General features: G+C 55.1%; 1 protein-coding gene across 1 annotated transcript in view; it reads right to left on the reverse strand.

Annotated features, from left to right (window-relative positions):
- PLXNA1 (plexin A1) overlaps positions 1-23,909 on the reverse strand; it is a gene marked incomplete at its 5' end in the record, with an annotated part of 108,997 nt that overhangs the window by 13,845 nt on the left and 71,243 nt on the right. Inside the window, 15 exons of the mRNA XM_082004483.1 lie at positions 1,561-1,657; positions 2,129-2,232; positions 2,806-2,965; positions 3,799-3,945; positions 9,003-9,069; positions 13,209-13,465; positions 16,640-16,782; positions 18,144-18,378; positions 19,113-19,256; positions 19,429-19,668; positions 20,158-20,251; positions 21,144-21,311; positions 21,872-22,008; positions 22,355-22,475; positions 22,831-22,982. Coding sequence (XP_081860609.1) covers positions 1,561-1,657; positions 2,129-2,232; positions 2,806-2,965; positions 3,799-3,945; positions 9,003-9,069; positions 13,209-13,465; positions 16,640-16,782; positions 18,144-18,378; positions 19,113-19,256; positions 19,429-19,668; positions 20,158-20,251; positions 21,144-21,311; positions 21,872-22,008; positions 22,355-22,475; positions 22,831-22,982 — 2,266 coding nt within the window. The remainder of the gene's footprint in view (positions 1-1,560; positions 1,658-2,128; positions 2,233-2,805; positions 2,966-3,798; positions 3,946-9,002; positions 9,070-13,208; positions 13,466-16,639; positions 16,783-18,143; positions 18,379-19,112; positions 19,257-19,428; positions 19,669-20,157; positions 20,252-21,143; positions 21,312-21,871; positions 22,009-22,354; positions 22,476-22,830; positions 22,983-23,909) is intronic.

The raw sequence follows: 23,909 nt of genomic DNA on the forward strand, positions 1-23,909 counted from the left end.
TCCAGCCTCTGCAGTCACTGTGGACTGGGAGCCTTGTGGGGACTGTCCTCACAGCCTGCCAGGCTATCATAGAATCACAGAATGGTTCGGGTTGGAAGGGACCTTTTAAGGTCACCTAGTCCAACCCCCCTGCAATGAGCAGGGACATCTTCAACTAGATCAGGTTCCTTAGAGCCTCACGCAACCTGACCTTGCACATTTCCAGCGATGGGGCATCTACCACCTCTCTGGGCAACCTGGGCCAGGGTTTCACCACCCTCATTATGAAAAATTCCTTCCTTATGTCTAGTCTAAATCTACCCTCTTTTAGTTTAAAACTGTTACCCCTTATCCTTTAGTGCCTGCTAAAACATCTGTCCCCATCTTTCTTACAAGCCCCCTTCAAGTACTGTCAGGCTGCAGTAAGGTCTCCCTGGAGCCTTCTCTTCTCCAGGCTGAACAACCCCAGCTCTCCCAGCCTGTCCTCCCAGCAGAGCTGTTCCAGCCCTCGAAGTATTGCTGTGGCCTCCTCTGGCCCCGCTCCAACAGGTCCATGTCTCTCCTGTGCTGAGGGCTCCAGAGCTGGATGCAGCACTGCAGAGTGGGGCAGAGGGGCAGAATCCCCTCCCTTGCTCTGCTGGCCACGCTGCTTTGGATGCAGCCCAGGAGATGGTTGGCCTTCTGGGATGTGAGCACACATTGCCGGCACATGTCCAGCTTTTCACCCACCAGGACCCCCAAGTCCTTCTTGGCAGGGCTGCTCTCAATCCCTTCATCCCCCAGCCTGTACTGATACCAGGGGTTGCCCCGACCCAGGTGCAGGACCCTGCACTTGGCCTTGTTGAACCTCATGAGGTTCACATGGGCCCATTCCTTGAACTTGTCCAGGTCCCTCTGGATTGCATCCCGTCCCTCAGGAGTGTCAACGGCACCACTCAGCTTGGTGTCATCTGCAAACTTGCTGAGGGTGCACCTAATAACACTGTCTGTGTCACTGATGAAGATATTAAAGAGTACTGGTGCCAATACAGACCCCTGAAGGACACCACTCGTCGCTGATCTCTATCTGGACATTAAGCCATCGACCACTACCCTTTGGATGCTGAGGTACAGAAGCCAGGACTGTCATGGAAGGGGTTCTGCAGAGGTCTGTCCTGCTCCCAGCACACAGCTGTCAGGATCACAGATGCCTCCTGTGCCTCTGAGCTCACTAGACAAATCAAGGCTGAAGTACACTTGCCAGCGTGTTCGCTGGAGTCCTCAACTCTGGTCATTTAAGTGCAGAATGCCTCTGTGCCTATTTTAATTAGATTTCAGGGGAATAAAAGGGAGGGGATCCCTTAGCAGCAGCCATCTGACACACATCTTTCTCCCCCGATTCCGACACTTTGCAAAGAGAGATGGTTCTGAGGGCATCTGTTCCCTCTCCAACATCAGAATAAATAGCATGGTGCAGGAGAGACAGGTGTTTGGAGGACCTTGTTCACATGCGCCACAGTTACAATCACCTGCCCTGTGCCTTGGTCTGCAAGCCCAGCCCAGTGCTGGGCCCACAAAGCAGAGGATGCCCTGCCCGCTCACCGTATCTGCTGAGGGACTTGGTGAAGGTAGAGGAGTTGGAGATGTTGTACGCTGAGTTCTGCTTGGGCACCAGAGCTACCGAGGAGCCATCCGTCACCTGGGGGGAGAGATGGCATGAGCAGGCTGCAATACCAGAGGGGCACAGGAGGAACAGCCCCGCAGCAGCAGGGAGAAACCAGCCCAGGAGGGATGAAGCTACACTGCACCCCACCCCAGCGACATCCATATCCAGCAAAGGAGACCTACATATCAATCTCTGCGACAGCTCAGGGTAAGGGGTCAGAACAGGAACACACCAGAAACCTTGGCATGAAAATGGCCAAGTAAGGTCAGAGCAAGAAACAGCCTCTGTGAGTCCTGGAAATGCCCCACAGTGCTTCCTTGAACACAAGGACTACAAACATGGGGCCCAGGCAGGGAAGTGACTGCAGACCCCCCGGCCATACCCTGCCCGAGCAGCATGGTCTGGAAAGCTGAGCCCAGGCCCTGACCAAGCTGAGGAGGGAGAAGAGATGCTCAAGCTCAAAGCAGCTGGTGACTCAGTGCCCTCCACCATGGACAGCCTTACCTGGTAGTGGGCCAGAGTGTTTAGCCTCTTCCAGTCATTGTCGATCTTTGTGGTGACATCTTCGTCCTGCAGTATGATCCGCGCCATCCTGCCCTGCCGCCACTCTGTCCCCAGGAGGGAGAAGGGCTCATGGTTAGGGAGTGATAGGAGCACAAAGCTGAGGCAAGGGTAGGAGCATGGTCTGGGCATCAACAAAAGAGCCCTCCCACCACCTTCTGAACCCCAGGACTGATGACTATCAAGATGGTGCTGGGCAAAAGCTGTTTCTAAGTACTCAAGGAAAGACAGCATCGATTTGAACCTGGCAACTGTTTCCTTTGCTCCTCTCCTCTTCATTCTCCTGCCCCTCCTTTAAGAACAGGACTATTAACACTTTTCTCAAATATTCTCCTTGGACCTCAGCCACTTCAAGCCTGCAATCCAGACCACAGCTGAGGCGGCTCCTCTCCCCATCCTCTCTACTGGCAGGACCCACACTCTCATGCCAGGGGTCCTCACAAACAGTCAGTGCCACCAGCACAGCAAAAGTGGACTGGACAAGCACAAATACTCTGGTCCTGCCAGGTCTCCTCTCCTGCAGGAGATGCAGGTTTTCCTGCCTTGAACAGTTTTTTTGGCACTTCTGCTCTTAGTCACATGCCTGGTCCCCACAGGGAAGTGCTTGGCCTCTCTCTTACCAAGGTCCATGTCTCCAGCTTTGGGTCGCTGGGAATACGGCACACCCTTGTAGACAGTGTCCAGCAGCTTCTCTTTCACCTGCGTGATGGTGTCACAGTTCAGCACCTTGACAGGGATCTCCGGGGCGTTCTCATTCTCGGGGTTCACACAGTTGAGGGTCTGCACAGCACAGCAGGGCAAGAAAGACTCAAGTGAGAGGTTGTGACCTTGCAAAGGCAGGTCCAAGGCCATGGGGCTACAGCTGGCTACAGGCCATGTCTTCTCACCTCCCAGGCCGCTGCGGAGTTGCAGCCATGCGGCACATTCCTGCTCCCATTTTCTCCCCACCTCTCTCTGCCAGCCTCAAATCTCCAACTATTCCCAGAAAGGCAGCACAGTGTCAGTGAAGGAATCCTAGGCCAGCAAACCATGCCCAACTCACCAAAACCTGTCTAGCCTGAGCGATGCGCCAGCATACTCCACTCCCCTCCCAAGCTCACCCCTGTGAAGACCAAGTTGGTGAAGAACCAGCTGTAGACTCAGCCACGAGAAGGGCCTGGCTCATCATTCAGCTGGAGAGAGAAGATGGCTCATATGGAAGAAGAGAAGTATCTCTCCATCTCCTGCAGTAATCTCAAGGCTCTAACTTTCATCCCCAACAAACATGTGCCGTTGGCTGCTCCTGGTAGCATGTGCTAAACAGCATCTCTGGCCCCGTATCTGTCAGGGCCAAGGGGTTTGCTGGGAGAGGTGGGGAGGGGGATTCAGTTCATATTTAGTTTTCTCAGCTGCATGGCAAGAGCAAACCTTGCCACGTAAAGGCTCTGTTTCTGACCCTAGCTGAGATGGGCATCACACAAGACAGGGCAAGAGCCACCCCAGGTATGCCAGAGAGAAGAAGAGACAAACCACTCTCTGCGAAGTACTTTGGGTGCCTCTAAGATCTTGTTAAATAGCTGGACCTAGCAGTCCTGGCAAGCCCCAGTACCAGTGAGGCTTCCACTCGTACTAACCAGCATTTTGTAGTCAATCTGCTGCCGGATAAGTTTGTCTTCACTGAGGGAGTAGCGAGCCTCTCCTGTGATGGCATCAATGGGTCCCTTCTCCATTTGCTGCTTGATGGCGCAGTAGAGCATGAAGAGTGGTTCCCCAGCACACTCCTGCGGGACAGGGGATGGAGGAGAGGGAGGGAGAGGGGTGAGAAGGTGCCAGGCACCAGCCTTGCCTTTCAAGAACCAGCACAGGAGCCTGCTGTGACCTTGCAGCATTAAGCCCCAATATGTGGCTTTATAAAGAGTCTCCAGCCCTTGCTCAAGACTGCAAGGAAGGGGGCATGTGGTAAAATTGGTGGAGGGATTCTCTCCTTCCAAGCCTGCTGGAGGTTGTTCCCTTGTCTATCAATCCTTAGGCTCAGCTTCCCAGAGTTTCCAGACACTCCCAGTGAATTCTGCTCATTCTACAGGCCAAAAATAATCTAAAAAGGTTAAATTAGGGGCTAGTGAAGAGCAGGTTGGGTCTGGGGCTTTAAGGGATATATATGGGATATAGCCTGTCTTTTGAGCCGGCTCAGCCAAGAGAAGCACTTGAGAACTGGAAAGGGCACATTGCAGTGGGACAGCCTGGGGGGCCTTGCCCAGGTATCATGATGCAGTTCTGGCATCTGCCAGGACCCCAGTCTCACATGAGAGAAGGTCAAAGGAGCCATATGATGGCTGGGCACAGCCAGCCAGATCCACCAGGAAGGAAAAGCAAGACAGTAACTCACTGACAATCCTACCCCGAGTCTCCAGCTGATGTAGGGGACCAGGCAATGAGGTTTCCTGAAGTTAAACTATTTGCCACTTGCATGTCCCCACTGCCAAACCCCTACAGTCAGAGCCATCTTTAGTCACCGGCCAGAGCCACATCAGCATCTATCTCACAGGTGGAGGAAGGGAGTGGGAAATTGGACCAGACACTTCCCCGAAAGATGCTGGAACTGCAGCAACCCAGGAACCGCAAAGGACCTGCCAAGGTCGGAGGCACCAACCAGTCTGGAGCCACGGGTTGGCGTAAGGGTGCTGGAAGTGGACACCCCTTTATCACCCAGGGGCCAAACCTCTCCCCTAAGCTGCATCCCAATGAGCCCTTCCAGATACAGGCATTAGCCCTAATGGGGAAAAAAGGATACACTGGGAGCAGAAAGGACAGGAAGAAATCCCAGCAGATTTTACCCCACCAGCCCTCACCCCTCCCTCCCGGCCGCCTCACAAATAAATTGTACTTTGGTGCAAAGTGCGGCTGCTCTCCCTGTCGCCATATGCTGTTAGCATCTCGTTAGCATCTGCGGTAATTAAAGAGACAGCTGCTAACGAGCAGGAACAGGCATACATCATCCCCAGACCTTCCGACAACATGCCTGTCTTTGAAATTATGTTTCATTTGCAAACTTGGCTTCATTAAGTCAGCTTGGAAAAGTGAGACACCCAAGGTGGGTGCTACGCTGCGCGTTACCGGCTGCGTGGCAAGGTGGGAGTGCCAGGCTGGCCGCAGAGCCGTGAGCCCCCAGGGGCTCCCATGGCACCCCGAGCCCATCCTCCGGCCATGGTAGAAAGACTTGAGTTGCTTCTTTTGGTCGCTTGTAAAAAAAAACTCCTCGACTTCCAAGTCTGCGGAAGTGGTGTGGATGGAGGACAGCTTAGAGCGGGACTCCTGCTCACATCTGGCACAGCTGCTCCCACCTCAGCCCACAGATTTCCCCCCTCTGGCAAGGCATGGTTGCTGCCCCCACATCTGCAGCTCTGCGCCCACCTCTGGGGATCCCCACCGAGAGAGGTGGGCTCAGCCCTTCTCACACTGGCAGCCCAGCTGCACTCCAGGCATCACAGCATCAGCTCCTCCGCTCCTTGGACACTGGCCGGGCTGATGGGGAGTAAATCTCTTTTCTGGATGCATGGATTAGAGCTGGCCCTATGGCCTGCCCGGAGGGATGGAGGCATCAGTGGTCCTGGTGATAGGTACGTCACTCCTCCAGCACCATGCAGGCTTTGGGCGGCTCCTGCGTGCCCCAGGATCCTGGTCCCCTTCTGACCTGTCAGGCACCCCAATGTCAACCAGAACAGCCCCTCTGCCCTGTGCCCCTGACTCTGCACATCCTCCACGTTGCAGCTAGGCTTCCCCACTTATTCCAAATGTGTATCCCTTAAAATCCAAAACCTCACTCCCAACCTCACCGTCCTCACTGGCTCCTGAGGCCTGGGGCTGAGATGCTGCCGTGGGTCACAGCTCACTGAGCCACAACAGATGCGGATGGTTTTAGGGCTCGTCCTTGACAGAGACCAACAAAATGAACAGGGACCACAGAAACCGGCACCAGGCCGTTGCTCGGAGATGACCTCCATCAGGTGAGATAAAGAAGGGGACCACTGAGACAGGGCCGGGAAGCCCTGCAGGTTGATGGAGGGCAACCTGCCCCCCAAACACAGCCATGCCCACGCTGCCAGCCCCAGTGCAGTTTGCTCACTGCTGGGGGCCTGAGTGAGGGGGCTTGGGCGGGGGGTGTCTCTGTGCAGGCCGAGCTGGAGGAGGGCGGCTCCAATCGCCCCCGTGCATGCAGCACCGGTACGTTGGGAGCAGGCTGAGGCGAGCCAGCTAATGCTCAAACTGTCTTATTGACTAGATCTAGCTCATCAGGCACCTAATATCGTGCATTTTTCAGCACTTGTCTCGATTTATCCCTCTCCCTTTCCCCGGGGTGTCTCATTAAGAGTCTGATAAATGCTACTACAGGGTGCCTGGGAAAGCGCCAGCTCTCGCTGACTCCCCACGCTGCTGGCCCTGGGCAGAGGGGCTGTCCTGTCCCTGTCCTTCGCCCCAGCACACCAGGGCAAGGCGATGCCGAGTGCCCGGCCCTGCTCCAGGCAGGTTTGCTGAGAGCCGATCTGGCAGCTGGGCACAAAACCGCCTGCCTCATTTACATGCGCAATTACCGCGGTTCGGTGCAGTTTCCCTGCTGGCAAACTGTCTGCTGTGAAGCCTCTCCATCTACTCCACGAGTTTCTCCTGCTTTCGATGCCACCTGTGATCCTCACTGCCGGGAGACAGGTGGAAACAGCCCCGTGGGTCTCCCTTGGTGGGACCAACCCAGGAGAGGCCATGAGCACATCCTCAAGTCTCTTCCAGTCTAACTCAAGTGACCCAAGCGATGGAGTTTCAACCACTTCCCTGGGGAGATGATCCCTACCGTAACAAACCTCACAGCCAGCGGGTTTATCCAGGCCCTCCGCATACATTCCTCCTGTAATGGCACATCTAGACCAGACTTCTCTCTCCCACTGCTACCGTCCAGAGACTGGAGGCGTTTTCCCCCACCAAAGCCATGGCACAGCCAAGGACTTTATAAAAAGGCATTGCCCTGGTCCCATCCTCACATCTCTCTCTCCTGCTACTTCTTATCCTCAGACCTGTCCCACACTGGCGATGCGCCCAGAAGCCTCTCCCAAGAGGGACAGGGCTGTACAAGGACAGATGCAGGACAGTAGTGGCACATGAGCTGATCCAAAGCAGCTTCTGAAGAAGGTGAACATGCCCCTGTCGCCTGCCCATGTGGCCCAGCCCAGCCAGGGACAGGACAAGGGTGTCAAGTCACGCACATGAATGCAATGTCCCCAAACGCCGCCGTGGGCATTCGAAGGCTGCGCACTGCGCTTCGCTCGGCCAAAGCACAACCTTGTCCACTTCACAGAGCCCTGAAGGAGTTTATCCACAGCGAGAGCTACTCCTGCCTGTCCCACCAACCCCACAGAGCCCAGAGAGCCATCTGCTGGTGTCCTACCTGATCCCACCAGGCACCCTGCTGCAGGGGCGGAGGGTGGCCCCGCTGAGCAAAGCCCCAGAACGAAGAGGCGGTAGGAGGTCTGACACCTCCCTGCGACCGGCACAGCTTTTCTCCTCTCTCACCCCTGGAAAACAATCTCCGCTGCATGCTACAGCTAGATTTTTATAGATACAGGCTATCCCTCGACAGAGGCAAAAAGCCAAGTGCATGTAAGTGATATTATAAATCACCTCTCGTTGACGATCACTTGAGCTCTGCACAGACTCCTGCTTGCTCTCATCTCTTGGCTGGAAATGGTTCAAACCCTCTTTATCTTAATGAGGGATGAAATCCCACAAAAACGGCTGCGTGCCACCCCGCCTCGCTGCACTGACGCCAGGCAGGATCCCAAGAAACAGCTCTGCTGACTGACAAACCCACAGTGGGACCAGAGATGCGTTCACCCAACTGGTGTCATCCCGAAGCAGCAGCAAGACCGAGCCAACGGTCCATGAGTTGGAGCTGCAGCTGTGTAACCCGCAAGGCTGCTGGTGCGGCTCTAGCAGGTGGAAGCACTGGTGCTGATGGGATAAATGTTCTCAACAGGGGTTGGGTGAAGCAGTGGTAAAAGCAGCCCTTATGGTTTGGCATCCTCTTGTGCTACCCCCAGTGAAACTGGGAAAAAGGCAAATTCAAGCTAATGGGCTTGCCAATGCAAGCAGGGGCACAAGGAGGTCCAACATCATCTGCACCCTCGTGCAGACGCTGTGGAAAGAACTGCATCCCCAGCTGCCAAGAGGCCCCATGGGGCATCCATCCCCATCAGGGCACCTTTTGGAGGGGAAGCAGAAGCAGAAGCAGAGATGCCTGGAGGAAACGATTCCCTTACAAAGGAGCCTCAGTGTCAAAGAGATGAAGGAAAAGCAGCAGCATTACATGAAGAGCACAGTACATCAAAGTACAACTCAAACAGGCAGAAATATCCTCCAAGCACAGTGAGGTCTACAGAAGGACCAGCTCCCGGGGCTTTTGCCTCCTGAGTTACACAAGCAGAGGCAAGGAGGGAGGAATGGGGGTCACTCTGAAGGGATTCAAGACTGAGCTGAGTTGCTTCAGATTTCCTTTCTCCAGGCACCATTTTTATGAAGATCTCAAACGCACTATGCATTAAGCAAATCTGGTCTGAATTTCATTTCTCAATCTCAGCCCTTTCTCCAAAAGGAGACCCAGAATCACTGATGACATATCAGAAACACAGGATGGGAATGGAGACCTGGGAAGCAATCTCTGGTCCAGGAGGGAGCAGTGACGCTAAGGAGCACATCAGCCCAGGCTCTGGGTATCACGCTGCCTGTCCTGGTGAGGCAAGAACCACCTCCCCACCCACACTCATCATCAGAAGCCATCCCTTCCCAAACTCACCTTCAGAAACTTGTACAGTAGAAACGTGAACCAATTCGTCAGCATCTTCTCTGCCACCGACTCCGTTCTGTAGGGAAGGCAGAGAGCAAAGTTGTCAGGAGACGATATTAAAAGGGCTCTGATCTCACCCGTTGCCACCTTAGCCTTGGACTGTGGCTATATTGGTTTTGGCTTTAAAAGGTCACATCTGGAAAGGCAGGAGCCTCAAAGGAAAGGGGTACAAGCAGACAGCAAAAGCTCTAGTGAAAAGCCTGCCCATCTGAGCCACAGCAGCCCCTCAGGAGAGAGAAGCAAATTGGTCTCCGGTGTATTTGGAGATCCAGAGCAAGCCGAGCACAACCTCGTCCCATGGGGAGTCTCGCCCAGGGGATGACCAGCTTTCTACCTCTCCCCGGTACCTTCTACTTAAATGAAGTTTGTTTCTTGCATCACGTCCCATTGGAACCAGGCAGCTCCCTCCACAGGAGGATTGTATGAGACACCTAAGCCAGGTAAAATGTCACCAAACCTCTCTCAAGCTCCCCAGTTAAAGCACAACCGGGAGGGAAGAGCTGAGGTTGCAAGGCAAGGTCAGATCTCAACCCACATTCCCACAACAGAAGCACCTCCTCCCAGGTCACCGCGTGCCTGATCTAGCTGGAAGCTCCTCTCCCCACCTGGGAGCTGCTGCTCTGATTTCTGCTCCTGCAACGCACTCAACAGCACTACTGCCCTGGCACAGACCCACCACTACTGGGTGACAGAGGAGATCCCAGCAACACTCAAAGTAGCCCTTGGTCTCTACAGCCTCAAAGCCCAGGACCCACAGTAGAGTGAGAGGACAATCACCAATACTGGAGGGATAAAGAGAGTTTTCCCCAGCAGCCTGTGCAAGGTCTGTCCAGAAGAACTGCTGGAGGAGAGGACACCTGGTTCTTGGCACTCAGCAGTGGTAAGCTTTAGGAGGGCACCCTGGCTTCCCTCCGTGCCCCTGCCTTTGGGCCTGCATCTGGGTGGCTCTCAGGCAGGGATGCAGAGCCCTGCAGTGCAGAGAGGGCACCGGTCCACTGGCACATGCCTTGCTTAAAGCCACCACTGGATTTAGCTCTGGAGACTTTTGATCAAACTCTTCTCTGGTACTAATTCAGCCGAAAACAAGGGGATTAAAGGAGGGAGGAATAAGAGCAGGGGCTGGAAGCTCAGGCTGCTCTCCACATACCTTTGTAGCACTGTGCAGAAACTGTGCCAGGCTTGGGATTTAACCCTTAAAGCCTCTCCCCTTCCTGCATGGTGAAAATCCCAGGTCTCTGTGTGTCTCCTTGGAGTGATGTGGTGCTGTAGCAGTTTACAATGAACGATGCTGCAATCACCTGCTCCAAAAGGAGCTTAAAAATGGAGCCATGCCTCTCAGTTTTTGGAGATGCAGTTGAAGGAAGCAGCCAAAACTGTCTTGAGAAAACCTATATATTGCCCCTTGTTCCCTAAACCATGGTTCAAATCCAGACAGCATCACGCTCCAAAGTAGCATGGGAGGGCAGGTCTGGGGGAATTGCCTGTCTGCCTGGGACTGTCACGCCGTCACCGCACAGCGTGTGCGAGAGGGAGAGCAGAGTCAGCCAGGATGAGTGTGAGATGTGGTGGGCCCAAACAGGACATGGAGACCCTGGGGTGGTGGTACTGCAGCTGGGACATGCCGCACCAGCAGAGGAGGGGGACAGCTGGGCATGGGGGGAGCTGAGGGTGACACGTTGTTTTTAAAATGGTTTTTACTCCCTTTAAAGCAAAAATGCCAGCCAGCCTCCTGAAACTCTCCAGTATGCTTCTTCAGCTTATCCACCCATTAATCATCAGATCAGCCACTTGCAAATGCAGATGCTCCTGAAAGCACAAGCAATACTAATAACTCACGAACGTGGCTGCATTCCTGTTGCACCAGGGGGAGAGACACAAACAGGTTGACTCAAGAGACAAAACCCAGAAGGACCCTGAACATCAGAACCACCAGGAGGAGTCCCACTGCCCGACACCATGCACTGCCCAACAGCAATGCCATGCCCAGCAGATGGGCCAGGAGCAGTGCTGGATGGCCAGATGGCTGGGGTAAGAAATCCACTTTCCCAGAGTTTATTCAAGCTGACTCAGGGTCGTATGGTCCCATACGAGGCTTTCTCTTGTGCTAATGGGGCTTAGCCCTTTTTGCCCTCCCTGGAACAGCACAGGTCTCCTTAAACCATTAGGGGATAGTAATACCTGAGCTTCCAAAGGAGGGAAGCCTTCCTGCGTTCTGCCGAGAAAGATTAATCTGTCAAGGGGACGAAAAAAGAGATAAGGAAAGGGATGTGGGGAGAAAGCCAAGGAGAGGGTGGTCTGAAGCTATTCAGCAGATATACCCTCCCTACCCTCAGACGAGGTCCGCCACAGACAAGCCTGTAACACCGATCTGAAGTGCCATCACCCAGGCTCTGGCAGATGTTTGTCTTTATCTGCGATAGAGCCAGATGCCACAACAATGGGGGGATTATCCAATAACTAAATAAATAAATAACAGCTTTTCCCAGTTAGATCAATGTTAATCCAGTTGCCCTGGGCCGTAAGCACACTCTCGCGCCCAGCAGCGGGGCTAATCAAGAGGATGGAGAAGCACAACCCTCAGCACCGCTCGCTCCGTGCCACAGCTGCAAGAAGAACAAAGTCTCCTTAAATATCATTCAGGGAGGCACAAGCAAAGTACCAGCCAGGGGACCTCGTCCCTGTCCTAAGGCTTCCACAGCTCCACCTGCGATGGACCCGCAAACTCCGCAGCTGGGGACCAACAGTCCTTGGGCTGCTGGCTCTCGCCGTGCCAGCGCGGGCTGGGCTCTGCCCCCGTGCCACTCCCATGGCTTGGCCACTGCAGCTGCTGGCCTCCCCACACTGCCTTTTATTTATATTTTATTGATTTGCTTCATTCTGGAGTTCTGCTCCAATGGAAGCGGCTTCCTGATGCTCCAAGAGACCCAGGAGCTAGAAATCCAGTTTAAATGTTTCAGTGAAGCCTGGTGTCACGGAGGGACAGTGAGAAGGGAAGAGCCCAAGGATGTGCTTTGGGGAACAGGGATGGAGAAACAAGGGTTGGAACCTCCACAACCCACCCCTCTTCCGGCCAGCCACGGGTCTGCACTGCACCCCCTCTCTGGCACATTGCTAATGAGGTGCTTTGAGAAATTAAGAGCGCCCTTGTAAAGTGATAAATGAAGCGGAGAGAGCAAGAAAGCAATATGCCTAAAGAGACCAGCTGAGGGAAGGCAGCAGGGATGTAACCGGGACTTGATGATCTTAGAAGTCTTCTCCAGCCTTCATGATTCTATGTGTCTGCTCCAGGCACCTCCCCAGGGCCAGGCACACAAAGCCCCACAGGCTTTGTCTGGTCTGGCTGTGCCACAAACATTGGTTGATGTCTGAAAGATGCTGTTTTTTTAAAGCCTTTCTGGTGACATGCCAGCCCCATGGCCCTCAGCCGTCCCTGCATCTCTGCCGGGGGCTGGTGGCACCAGGCTGGTGGAGGTGGAGACGGGGAGGCACGGTACAGCACGGCGTGTGAAGGCAGAGGACATCACGGAGGGCCTCAAGCTGGGCTGGTGGAGCTTATTAATTGTTTTTGCTCGTCACTTGGTGTATCTTTCAATATTCATCAGCCCATGATGAAGGAGAGCTCAGAGCTATCGTTAAATATTGATGGGCCAGGCAGACTCGTGGCAGGGCTTGGCAGGCTGCCTCCTGCTCACGCTCGCCCCTGGCCCCAGTGAGACTCCCAGCTCGTGAAGATCTGCTTGGCTTTCCAGGAAAACCCCCACGTGCCCGGCAAGGTGGGCAAGCCAGGGAAGACAGGTGGGAGCATCACTGCAGCGACACGCGACACCGCCTGACGCCAGTGTGCATCCTCCTTGCAACAGCCTACGCAGCCGGCAGCTGCCGAGCATCTCGCTCCCTCCTTCCCAGACAATGTGAACCTGCAGGGGCCAAACCAGAGCGAGGACTTCTCATGGGCAGCTCCTGAGCTGGCTGGGTTCAGGTGGTCCCACAACCCTCTCTCATACAGACAGTCAAGGAAACGCTTCACCACAGACCCAGTGCAGACATTGCCAAAGCCAACATCAAAGCCATCACTGATGGTATCCCCTAAAACACACATGCTCAGAAAAGACTGGGCACTGTCTCACAGCTCTGACCTCTCAGAGGGACACTCACCTCCGCAAGAGCAGCTTGGGGTGGTTCTTACTCTCCAGGTTCTTCTCAATGAGATCGGAAAGGAGCTGCTTGAGCACACCCGTGGCGTACTCCATCTCGCCCTGCAGTGCCGTCATGATGAGAGAGGCCACGTTGCCACGGTCCCGCATGGAGAAGCTCCGCTGAGCCTCCAGAGTGCGGATGAAGGTCAGCAAGAAGTGCTTCTTGTTCAGAAGCTGCCCAAAGAGGGTCAAGGACTTCTCCACATTCGCCTGGACCTGCGAGGATAGAGCAAAGCTGGGAGATGGGCATGAGGGGAGGGTGACAAGAAGGTGGCTGGGCTGCACAAGACCCTGGATTCGCCCTTATGCCCCAAGAGGAAAGGATGAAAAAGGGTCAAAAAGCAGCTGGATTTGCTCTCTCCATACTACCGAGCTTCCTCTTCGGTGATCAGTCTCTGTCCCCTCCAGAAGTATTATCTGGTTTGTAGTATCTCAGCATTGGGTTAAGAGAGTCTCAGGGCATCCATGTGTGCGTGTACACACACACACTCTCTCTCCCCTCCTCTTCCATACAAAGACTCTCTCTCATACATGTGCAAGCACATACACACACTTCCCTCTCATAAACAAACTCTCTTTCTCTCCCAAACACACACACACAAATTATAATTTTCAATTTCAGCTAACAAGCAGCTCAATTCCCACCCAAGACGCTGCAACACATGCTTCGGGCACTGCACAGAAAGCAAATAAAGCCACAACCCCAAGCTCCGCTGGCAGTAAACCTGCTTGGTTTTGGGGGGCTGGATTTCAGACAGGGAAACAAATAGCAGGAACTTGTGTCTGCCCCACTCCAGACACAGCCTGAAATATTCCCTTTCCTCTTGAGACATCTGAAGGCGTATTTCTGGCCACGCTTGGCTGTGTAGGACCCAGCAGGGACTGGGCTGGGATGCTTTCATCCCCGTGCCACTGTCGTCAGCCCAGCTCTGGTCAGCCCGGACCACATTTCTTATCAGAAATGAGCATTTCTACAACACGTTTTCGCATTAGAAAAGATGGTTTCCTCTGAATAAAAGCCTTGCTGTGGTAAAACATCAATTTTAATGATTTTTTTTTCCCCCCTTGTCTTCCTGATTGGGAGAATAAGTGAAAAATTTCATTTCACGTCGATATTTGGAGACAAAACAACACTTTTCATTTCAAAACACCAACTCAAAATGAAGAACAGGGTTTTGACACATCAAATCATTTCACTTCAATCACAACTTTGGATCGGTGCTGTTTGGTTCACCAAAATTCCTCATGCTCGTGACTACCCTCTCCAAAATGCTCCTTCCCACCAGCTAAACACCCTGTTTCCCACCCAGTCCTGATCACCTCTGCGATCCAAGCCCCCAGGTGCCACTGTCACCCTCATCACCCAGAGCATGCCAGAAGGGTGATGGGGGAGTGACAAACCCTCTCTGCCCCCATCCTCAGGGTTCCCCTCGTGAGCACCACACAAGCAAGCACGTGGCTCAATTTCCCTGAACACAGGTCAGAGGACAATGTCCCGCTAGGAACAGAAATGCTTTAAATGATGTTTTCCCAGAGTCCCTCCCTCGGGACAACGCAGGGACCTCATTGCAACGATGCTGGTAACTCAGGCAGATGCCTGAGGTTCAGCAGCACCGGCTGCTCCCTATGGGGACGCAGAGATGCTGGTTGCTCCCCCAGCATGGGAAGACCCCAGAGCCGGCTGGGGCGCAGCGGCTGTGCTGGAGACCTACCAGACCCACCAGTAAAACTGGGGCAGAAGGAGGCATGCTGCATCCCCACCCCTGCGTGTTGCTGGTGCTTTTGAAGCCAAGACCAGGCAAAGCAGACCATGGGACAAGAGGCTTTCTTCCTTCAGCAAAGTAGCAGGATCTTGATAAGATGGGAAACGGGTCCCATCTGACAGTGACCATCCCACTGGGAGCCTCGGCAGGGAGCAGGGGAGGACATGAATCCCCCATCACACACAGCATGGCAATGCCTGAGCCCCCCACACCTCCCTGGGCCCCCATGTTTAACTTGCTGATCATTAGCAGAAATAAATGAACAATAAGGAATTAAATATTTAATCAGGCTTAAATCTGCACAAAGCGACAAACCTCCCTCCCAAAACCTAAAGAGAAAGGGAGCGGGTGCCGACAGCCTGATGCTCGCTATGGATTAGCGTGTGCGTGAGCAAGTGCCGTTTCCCTCCCGTCACTTGCAATAGCTAATGTTACACTCTGAGTAAAGAGACAAATAAAAGCAAACCTTATTAAATTATATGAAGCTTACACAACTGTAGTTGCTTTATTTAATCTCTTTTGGGGTTTGGGGTTTTTTTTTTTTTTTCTCCTTTGCAACTTTAACCCCTTGTTTCTCAGGCCAGGCTGAGTGCTCTCTCAAGTGGGATGTTTTGAGTTAGGAGCTAGAAGGGAATGAATTCACACCCAGACTCCTATGGCCAATGCAAAATTGCTCCTCTGATACCCTTTTTGATACCCTTTCCACCCCTCTCTCCTTTGGGAAAACCCATAAGAGCAGGAGCAGAGGTGAGCAGAGAGCCAGGCGTTCGCACAGACAGGAAGGGCTGTGCCCCAGGGAGGGCTACGCTCACGCCTGCTGCGGCTCTGAGCATCCGGAAACCCGAGCTGCAAAGGGGAAATCCATGGAAACAGGGTCCCCGCTGCACTCCGGAGCTGGGATTAGGGACCAGGGAAAGAAGGCGGGCAGCGGGCCCCGCGCTGCAGCCGTGCTGGCGCACAACACCAGCACGTGCACTTGCAGTTGGTAAGAGCTTGTTGCGTTGTAATTAGTGACCGTGCATCTTGCACCAGGGCCGATTACTTCTCCTAAATACATTGTGAAGCCCACGTTGACATTAATTACTGTGCCGGGTCAGCAGCAAGGGGAAGCTAAGGTCACCCCCCTCCTTTCTGTAATCAAGAGCGGTCTCAGCAAGCCCAGCAAATGAGAAGCCAATTGCTGTGCAATTGCACGCACTAAATTAAACAGACATGGGGAGGCCGGGAGAGGAGAGGGAGCTGGTTTGGGGAGAAGGGGAAGGATGCCAAGGATGGGTTCTGCATGGGGAAACAGAGCCAAGCAAGCAGGCGATGTTGGACAAGCCTGCTAGAAACGAGCGGCCGGTCAGGCATCAAACAAACCCAATTGAATAAAGCAAGTGCTGTAGAAAATGACAGCAGCAATGCTATTAATATAAATATTGATATTAATGTCAGAGAGTGCAGTAACCATTCGGCGGCCGGTCTATGTTCGCATGGGCTGCCACGCAGCGAGATGCTCTTTGCTGCACCAGGCTGGGCCAGCGTCCGACCAAAGCATCTCTCCAGCTCTACAGCTGGGGCACGGGGACTCGTGCAGGGGAGCGAAACACTACAGACACAGACAGACAGACAAATGGTACCATACCTCCATCTCCTTCAGCACAGGGTGGTCCTCTATCCCTGGGAAGAGAACTCGCATGGCGTAGGTGCGGTAATCCAGAAAGGGGATGCCAGCCCCGTCCAGGTCGTTGGTCAGCTCGTTAATGTCAGTCTGCAGCTCAGCAAAGGCTGGGGTGGGAAAAGCAGAATTAAGAAACACATCCCGGAGTCCCAGCACCCAGCAGCAATCGGCACCCAGCTCCCACCCCCCCCTCCCCCAGCACCCCATGGGTGGGACCGCCCAGGTGTGAACTGGCTCCGCATCTCCCTCCGCAGCAGGCTGTGATTGCTGTCCCCATCCCAGCGATGGAAAAACTGAGCTGTGGAGGGTGGTGATGACTTCCCCAGAATAAATCAAGTGGCAGATTTGAGAACAGGACCGCCGGGTCCCAGGAGGCTCAAATCCCCCCTGCTGAGCACTCACAGTCTCTCAGGGATGCTGGGGGCAGCAGGGAACAGCAAGTCTTGAACAAAGACAGAGCTTCTGGGAGAAAACATTAGCCTAAACCACAAGAATGTCCTCATTTCTTTTTGACCTAAATACTACTCGAGAGAAGAGCTTGAACACCCCCACCCCAGCACCTCTTGATCTGAGCAGAGGCAGACGCAACTCCCAGGGGAACGTGATGCAGAGGGGTCCTGAACCTTTAATTGCACCTACAGGGAAAAGCTGACAGGAGAGGAGTCCCGGAGATGCACCAGGGAAAGGGGTTTGGGGGGGGGGGGGAACCCTCAGAAAAATCAAATTAACAGCACTTTAAAGGGAGCTGAAAGCCAGGCAGAGGACTGCAGGCTCGTCAGCCTGATGAGAAAAAACAAACCGTCAGCTTGAAAGGCGTGCTATCTTATCTGTAACTAGTGGGACTAGAAAAGAGAAAAGGCAGGGAAGAGATTGTGCCTTTTAATTAAAAGCAGATCCTTTTATCTGCCAGCTGTGGAAGACAAGACACCATCCCCTCCACCAGCTCCCTCCCCTCTCCCTGTCACCAGTGCCATCCGCAGGCGTCTGTAGGGATGGGGATTTGGGGGAGCAGAGGGTTTTTCTTTCTTCCTCCTTTTTATTATCTTGTTTTCGGTGCCTGTTCCATCCGCAGCACCCGGGCTGGCTGTCTCTGGCAGGGTTGGGTCCTCGGGAGCCAGTTCAGGGGGATAATGGGCAATTAGGTTTTATCAGCAGGATTATCCAAGGAATTCTGTCCAATTTCACAGCATTCGTCTGTCACATAACGAGAGACCGACTGCCTGCTCACAAACAGCCCTCACTACCCTCCTTGCTCTCTTTTCTCCCATTTGGAGAAACAGAGGGGAATTCCTTAACTGGAAAAATCCCCAGATCCCACCCAAAATAAGTTTGCTTCCTCCGGCAAAGCAGTTTTTCCCATTCCCGTCTCCTCTCTGGAAGGCAGTGGGAAAGGCTAGGAGTACACAGAGCCTCAGGATGGTACGAGACCCTCCAAGACCCCCACATTAGTGGCACAAGGATCCCGCACCCTCTTTGCACTCCAGGGCTACCCGGGACTCCAGGTTGTCCATCTGCAGCTGGAGGCGTTTCAAGGTCCGGTCAGCGTCCCGGGACTTGCGCTTGTAGGCAATGAGGACAATGATGATGATGAGGAGGAGCAGACCACCCCCGCCGCCGATCCCGATGATGGCGGGCAGGGTGAGCAGGCTGTCGGAGTAGATCTGCAGTGTCCCCGGGGAGAACTCGAACCCTCCAGCCTTGATCTGCACCACGGTGGGGGAAAAAAGAGGATGTGGCATCAGGGGCCATGTGCCCAGGGCAGCCCCGCCACCATGCCCGCTGCTGGGAATGGGGGCATGACTCTCAGCCCAGGGAAAGAAGGATGTGGAACAGCGCAGGGATGGCAGGAGCTGGTCCGGAGCACCATGGCATGCTTTAATGGGATGCAGGACACACACTGCCAGAGCGGGCAGAGAGTTTGATGTCTCATTCAGACAACATTACAGTAACAGATGGGATGTGAAGCGAGTTCCCCCACAGGTGGGGAGCCTGGGGTGGACCATGCCAAGTCCCTTTAAACCCGGCGGGGTCCCGGAGCGTGAGCACCGCTGCGCTACAACCCCACGAACAAAGGCTCCTTCCTTATGGCATGAGCCGGCACCGGGGGGAAGCGGTGGGAACCCCCCCGGCCCTGGCACAGGCTGCGCCTTGGCACCCAGAAGGGAAGGGAGGTTGTTGGCAGGACCACCCAGGGTGCAGGAACGCCCGGCTGAGTGTCCTGGGAAGGGTACGAAGTGTTTGGTCCTACCAAACATGTAATCAGGGAGAGCAATGCCTGGGGTGTAGGAAGAAGGTGCCTGAGGATGCTCCCGCACACGCACTGACTGTCTGGTCCTCATCCAAGTATGAGCACACAGCAGGGCCGGTGCCAGGATCAAGACTGAACCTCTGTGACACATGGGACACGAGAAGCAAAGGCACCAGTGTTGGCATTTACCGTCACTTTGTGCTGGCCAGTGAGGTTGGGGGACTCGCAGAGGAGCTGGGTCTCGGAGACGGTCAGGGTGCAGGGAGTGTCTCCGATCAGCACTGTGTAGTTCAGGCGGGAGTTACCAGCAGCTGGTGGGAGCAGGTTCCTGCCCTTTGAGGGAACAGGGAACAAGATTGTCAGTTCTCATGCAACAAGGAATGCTTAAAAAACTCAACATAAAGGGAATTTGTGCTCCCATGGTGCAGGACTTCGCCCCAGGAGAGACAAAAAGCCACCTCCACGGAGTTGTTACCCCTCTGCCCCCAGGCGCGCACCGCCTCACCTTGAGGATGAGAGGAGAGCTCGGCTTCAGCTCCAGCATCCCCGTGGGGCTGAGCGGTTCAAAGACAGGGTCTGGGTAGTAAACGAAGTTGGTGGTGTTGACAATGAGCAGGGCCTGGACGTTATCCATGATGAAGCCGATCTCATCTGGGCGGTCGCCAACCTCTGGAGGGCTCCGCACGGGGTTGTCGATGGAGGGCGCGTAGCACACCATGGTCGTGTCGTTGTAGACGGTGCAGTTCTGCAGGAGGCATGGACTGAGGTCAGACCCAGCTCCTGAGAGGGAGGTCAGGATCTGATGCCACAAGGATCTCCTGCAAGCAACGGCTCTGGACACGGTGTTTAGACTTAGGATCTCCTGTCCTGTGCCATTATATCAACAGGAATCACATTCCACCCCGGGGCAGAGAGAGACTCCTGTCTGCAATGGATGTGCAAGGGGTGGCAGGTGGGAGCTCGCTGGGGACTGACTCTTTGTGTCACTATCCCGCAGACACCCCACAAACCTCCCATAGTTGTGCACACTCAGATCTCAACCCTCTTCTGGAAGCACCTGGCTGGAGGCCCTGCAGGGAGATCAGTGCCTCTCTTTGGGTGGCAGCCCCTGGACCACGGACCCTCCAGGCCATCACACTTGATGGGCAAGGGATGCACTTTCCGCCCTGTGTTGCAGAGGGACAGCATCCCTCCTTCTTGTGCTCTGCCCCCAGCCCCAGCCAGCACCACTTACGTTCTCCCTTTCAGAGCTGCAGTACTTGGCCCGGATCCTGGGCTCTTTGATGGTGGCCAGGTTGGTGCCAGTCACAGTCAGCAGCGTCCCACCACTAGAGACATGGAGGCAATGGGTTAGAAGAGGCAGCTTGGCACTGGGTCCCCACTTCTGGGAGGAAAGCACCCATCCTCACCAGCCAGATGCCCATCTGCCCCAGCCTGGGTGCACTGCAATGCCCCAGGACCTCTTATCCCACCCAGGTGTTACCACGGCCAGCAGGATCTGGCATTCACCACCACCAAATCATCTCAGCTGACCCAAGGGCCAACTAGAGATATAAAACCTGCCTAATTAACACTAACATCCCACCCTGTGTCTGGGTTTGGGGTCTGAAGGCAGTTCCCAAGCTAAAGGAGACCAGGGGTCCACAATGGGAAAGCATCCTGAGGAGGAGGAGGTCCTCTCTGCCACCACCTTCTCTACCACGCAAGGCAGCAGGTGGCAGGGTGTGCTGAGCCCTGCTGGGTTTTCTCTATGTCTTGTTGTTAAAAGCCCCGTGGTCCTGGAGAGCTGGACCATGCCCCTGGGGAGCTCGCTCCTCATCAACACCCTGGGGAAGGTTTCCCTTGGCGCTAGCGCTTAATGGATTCCTTTGCCTCCTCTCCAGCCAATTCAAACCTTTTAGAAAAATATGTAAACATTTAAAAAAAAACCCCAATGGGAAATATTTTAATTTTATTTGCCACCGCCAAATGTCAAGCTGAAATTAAGCAGATCCAAAGCGCTCTCTGCTCTTGCCCCCTGCCAGGCTGAGCACTGCAGGCCAGGAGTTAGTAGGGCCCCGGTGCCAAGCCATTGCTCACGCTCCTCTCGCCACGTCTCTGGAGCACAGCCCGGCAGCTATCGCAGCAGCACCGAGATGTACCCACCAGGAGGAGGGGATCCATGTGGAAAACAGCCCCCCACATGTCCTTCAAGCTCCCTGCGGGCACCCCACAATTCACCTGTTGATGCTCCACTCTGGATCGATCTTCTGGATGGTGGGGTCCTCTGTGTAGTTGTACTTCACCTCTGGGTTGCTCAGTTCTGCTCGGTTGATGTTGATGAGGATGGGGGAGCCGCCGGGGGTGTGCCCGGGGGGAGTCCTGCACCGGATCTCGCGGGCGCTTCTCCTGGGGCAGAAATACACAATCCATCAGAGCCTGGGCAGGAGGGAGGTGAGGGTGGCTGGTGCTGCCCGTGAGCCCCTGCCCCAGCCCCAGCCCCTCTCCCCTTCTGAAACTGCCGGGGGTGGGGAAGAGAGAAAGGAGAGGGAAAAAAAAAAAAACCACCCCAAGAAATGAAACAAAAGGCAGCCGGGAAAGGCTGAGCAGCTCCTGAGCGTTCCCATCACGCGGCTGCTGCAAACAGCAGCGATTAGGGCTGATAACCAGTAATTACTGCAGGAAAATATTTAAAGAGCCGCTCCATTATCATCCCTAATCTAAAAATTATCCACTTCATGCCTCAGGGCTTTCTGCTTTTAGAGAAAAATCCCCGTTCTTTGGGCTCTTCCTGCAGCGTCTGACACACAGAGGTTTCAGGGGGAGACACCTCCGCCCGCCCGCAGGGTTTGGCTCCCGGGTCCCTCCTGCTCCCCAGGATGGGCTCCCAGCCGCTGCCTCCATCTGGGGGTCCCACTGCCTCTGGAGGTGCCCGTCACCTGCCCTCTACCACCCTCCATGCCCCTCACCATGAAAAAGCGCAGGGCCGTCCCCCGATAGTCACAGAGACATTGCTGCCAGCGTTGAGGTGGCTGCCTTCGATGGCAATCCAGGTGCCACCAGAGAGAGGGCCCCGGGCTGGGACCACGCGGGAGAAAGTGGGCGTCTGTCAAAGGAAAAGAGCATCCCTGCTGTCGGAGGGGCTGGGGACTGAAACGTGTGTCCCCAAGCAGCCCCGAGCAGGTGACGGGGCCGCAGAGGAGAGCGACCCGTGGGACAGTGGCAGGGCACAGTGGTGAGGGCTGGCAGTGCCAGCAGGACCGTGGGGAGGCAGAGCAGTAGCAGCTTTGCAGAAATTCAACCAGCGTGACCCAGCACCTGCCCAGAGCATCCCCACCTGTCCCCCAGGGAAATGAAGGCCAATTTTCCAACTGGCTGGGAAAACCACCCAAAACCGCCCAGCATCACCTCCGTCCCGCAGTGCCAGACCTGTTCCCCAGCACAGGGCTTACCACAAAGGTGAAGCTCTTGGGGGACGTGGTCCGGTAGCCGGGCGAGCAGTCACGGATGCACACTTCCACCCGTGCCTCATGGACCTTGCTTGGGCTGGCATCTCCAATTTCACACACAATCCTAAGTGATGAAGGGAAGGAGCCCTCAGTGCCCCGGCACCGAGGCTCTCCCTGTGCTATGGTGGGGATGGACTGGCTTCAGGAAGGGACAGATCTAACACCAAGCAAAGGTCCCAGGTGCCAGCCAGTCCATGAGAAACCAAGGCAGTGGCTGTTGGCACTGCCAGCCCTGGGGGAGCTTCCCGAAAGCTTCTGGGCTCCTTCCAGAGCAACCACAACCAGCAGGTACTTTTCTCACAGTTCAGCCTAGTCAGCTCCATGTCTTCAGCAGCCACAGGCAGCGTTTGAGACCAGCACCCCTGTTGCCCACCTACCGAGGTGACCCGGAGCACGCCCACCCCTCGCCAGGCACTTACTGCTCAGCGCTGATGTACTCGCTCTCAATGGGGATGCACATCACTTTGCCGACTCGAACACCCCAGCGAACATCTTCAAACTTCAGGCCCAGGTTCTCGCCGGTGATGGTCAGACGGGTGCCTCCTTGCCTGGGGCCGGTCTCGGGTGACAGCTAGGAAAGAGCACAGCCATCAGCCAAGAGAGCGGAGCTGTGCGGACACCTCGCTCAGGCAGGCTGCAGGCTGGGCAGCCACGGGAGGCGTGTTACTCCCCCACGAGTGGCGAGGAGCAGATGGGTGATGATAAATGCCAGCACATCTGCAAGGAGCCCACAGAGTGGGAAAGACTCCCCAAATGACAGCTGTGTCCACAAACCCCCCAAGAACAAGCCAGGAGATGCCAGATGTGGCCAAGCAGAGGGTTGGGATTTGGACATCCCACTGTAGACAGAGCCACCCTACAAATGACATGGACATGGATGGGAAGGAGAGAGGGCAGTGTCAGTCATGGCTCCAGCTGAGCCAGTGTGGAAGCATGTGGATCTGCCTGGCCTTTGGCCAGATCCCACGCACCCAGGGATGAGGTGCCCACATCTGAGAGGTCCTCAAAGGAGAAAGCATCTCCACCAGGTCCCCGCACATGGCAGAAAGGGGGAAAGGGGTTTTTCTTCACCGGCAAACCCTGTGCCGAGGCTGGCTGGGAAGGGAGGGTACAGCGCCACGCCTCATTTACCAGAATGACGCCAAATAAAGCGGACCCGTGTGGTCTGACAGACGGCGGCGGGATGAGGGATGAACGGAGGCGCGGGCCCACCGCTGCCTCCAGCCAGGCCATTACAGGCAGCTCCACACCAGTGCTGGCCAGCCCCAGCGCCCAGCACCCACCTGCAGCACTAAGCGGGGCGAACGGCAGGGCTGCGCGCCGCGGCTGGGACTGGGGATGGGGTTGGCTCACTGGTGACACCAAGAAAGCAGGGAAAAGGCAGCCGCGGGCAGCAGGCGAGGGAGGGAGTAACGAAGGCTGGGTTAGGAGGAACGTCAGGAGGAACGTGTCCCCTGACCCAGGAAAAGGGACCGTTTTGTTGCAGGTGATGCTGTCC

The sequence above is a fragment of the Phaethon aethereus genome (assembly GCF_964289735.1).
Source record: "Phaethon aethereus genome assembly, chromosome: 11".
NCBI classification, from domain to species: domain Eukaryota; kingdom Metazoa; phylum Chordata; class Aves; order Phaethontiformes; family Phaethontidae; genus Phaethon; species Phaethon aethereus.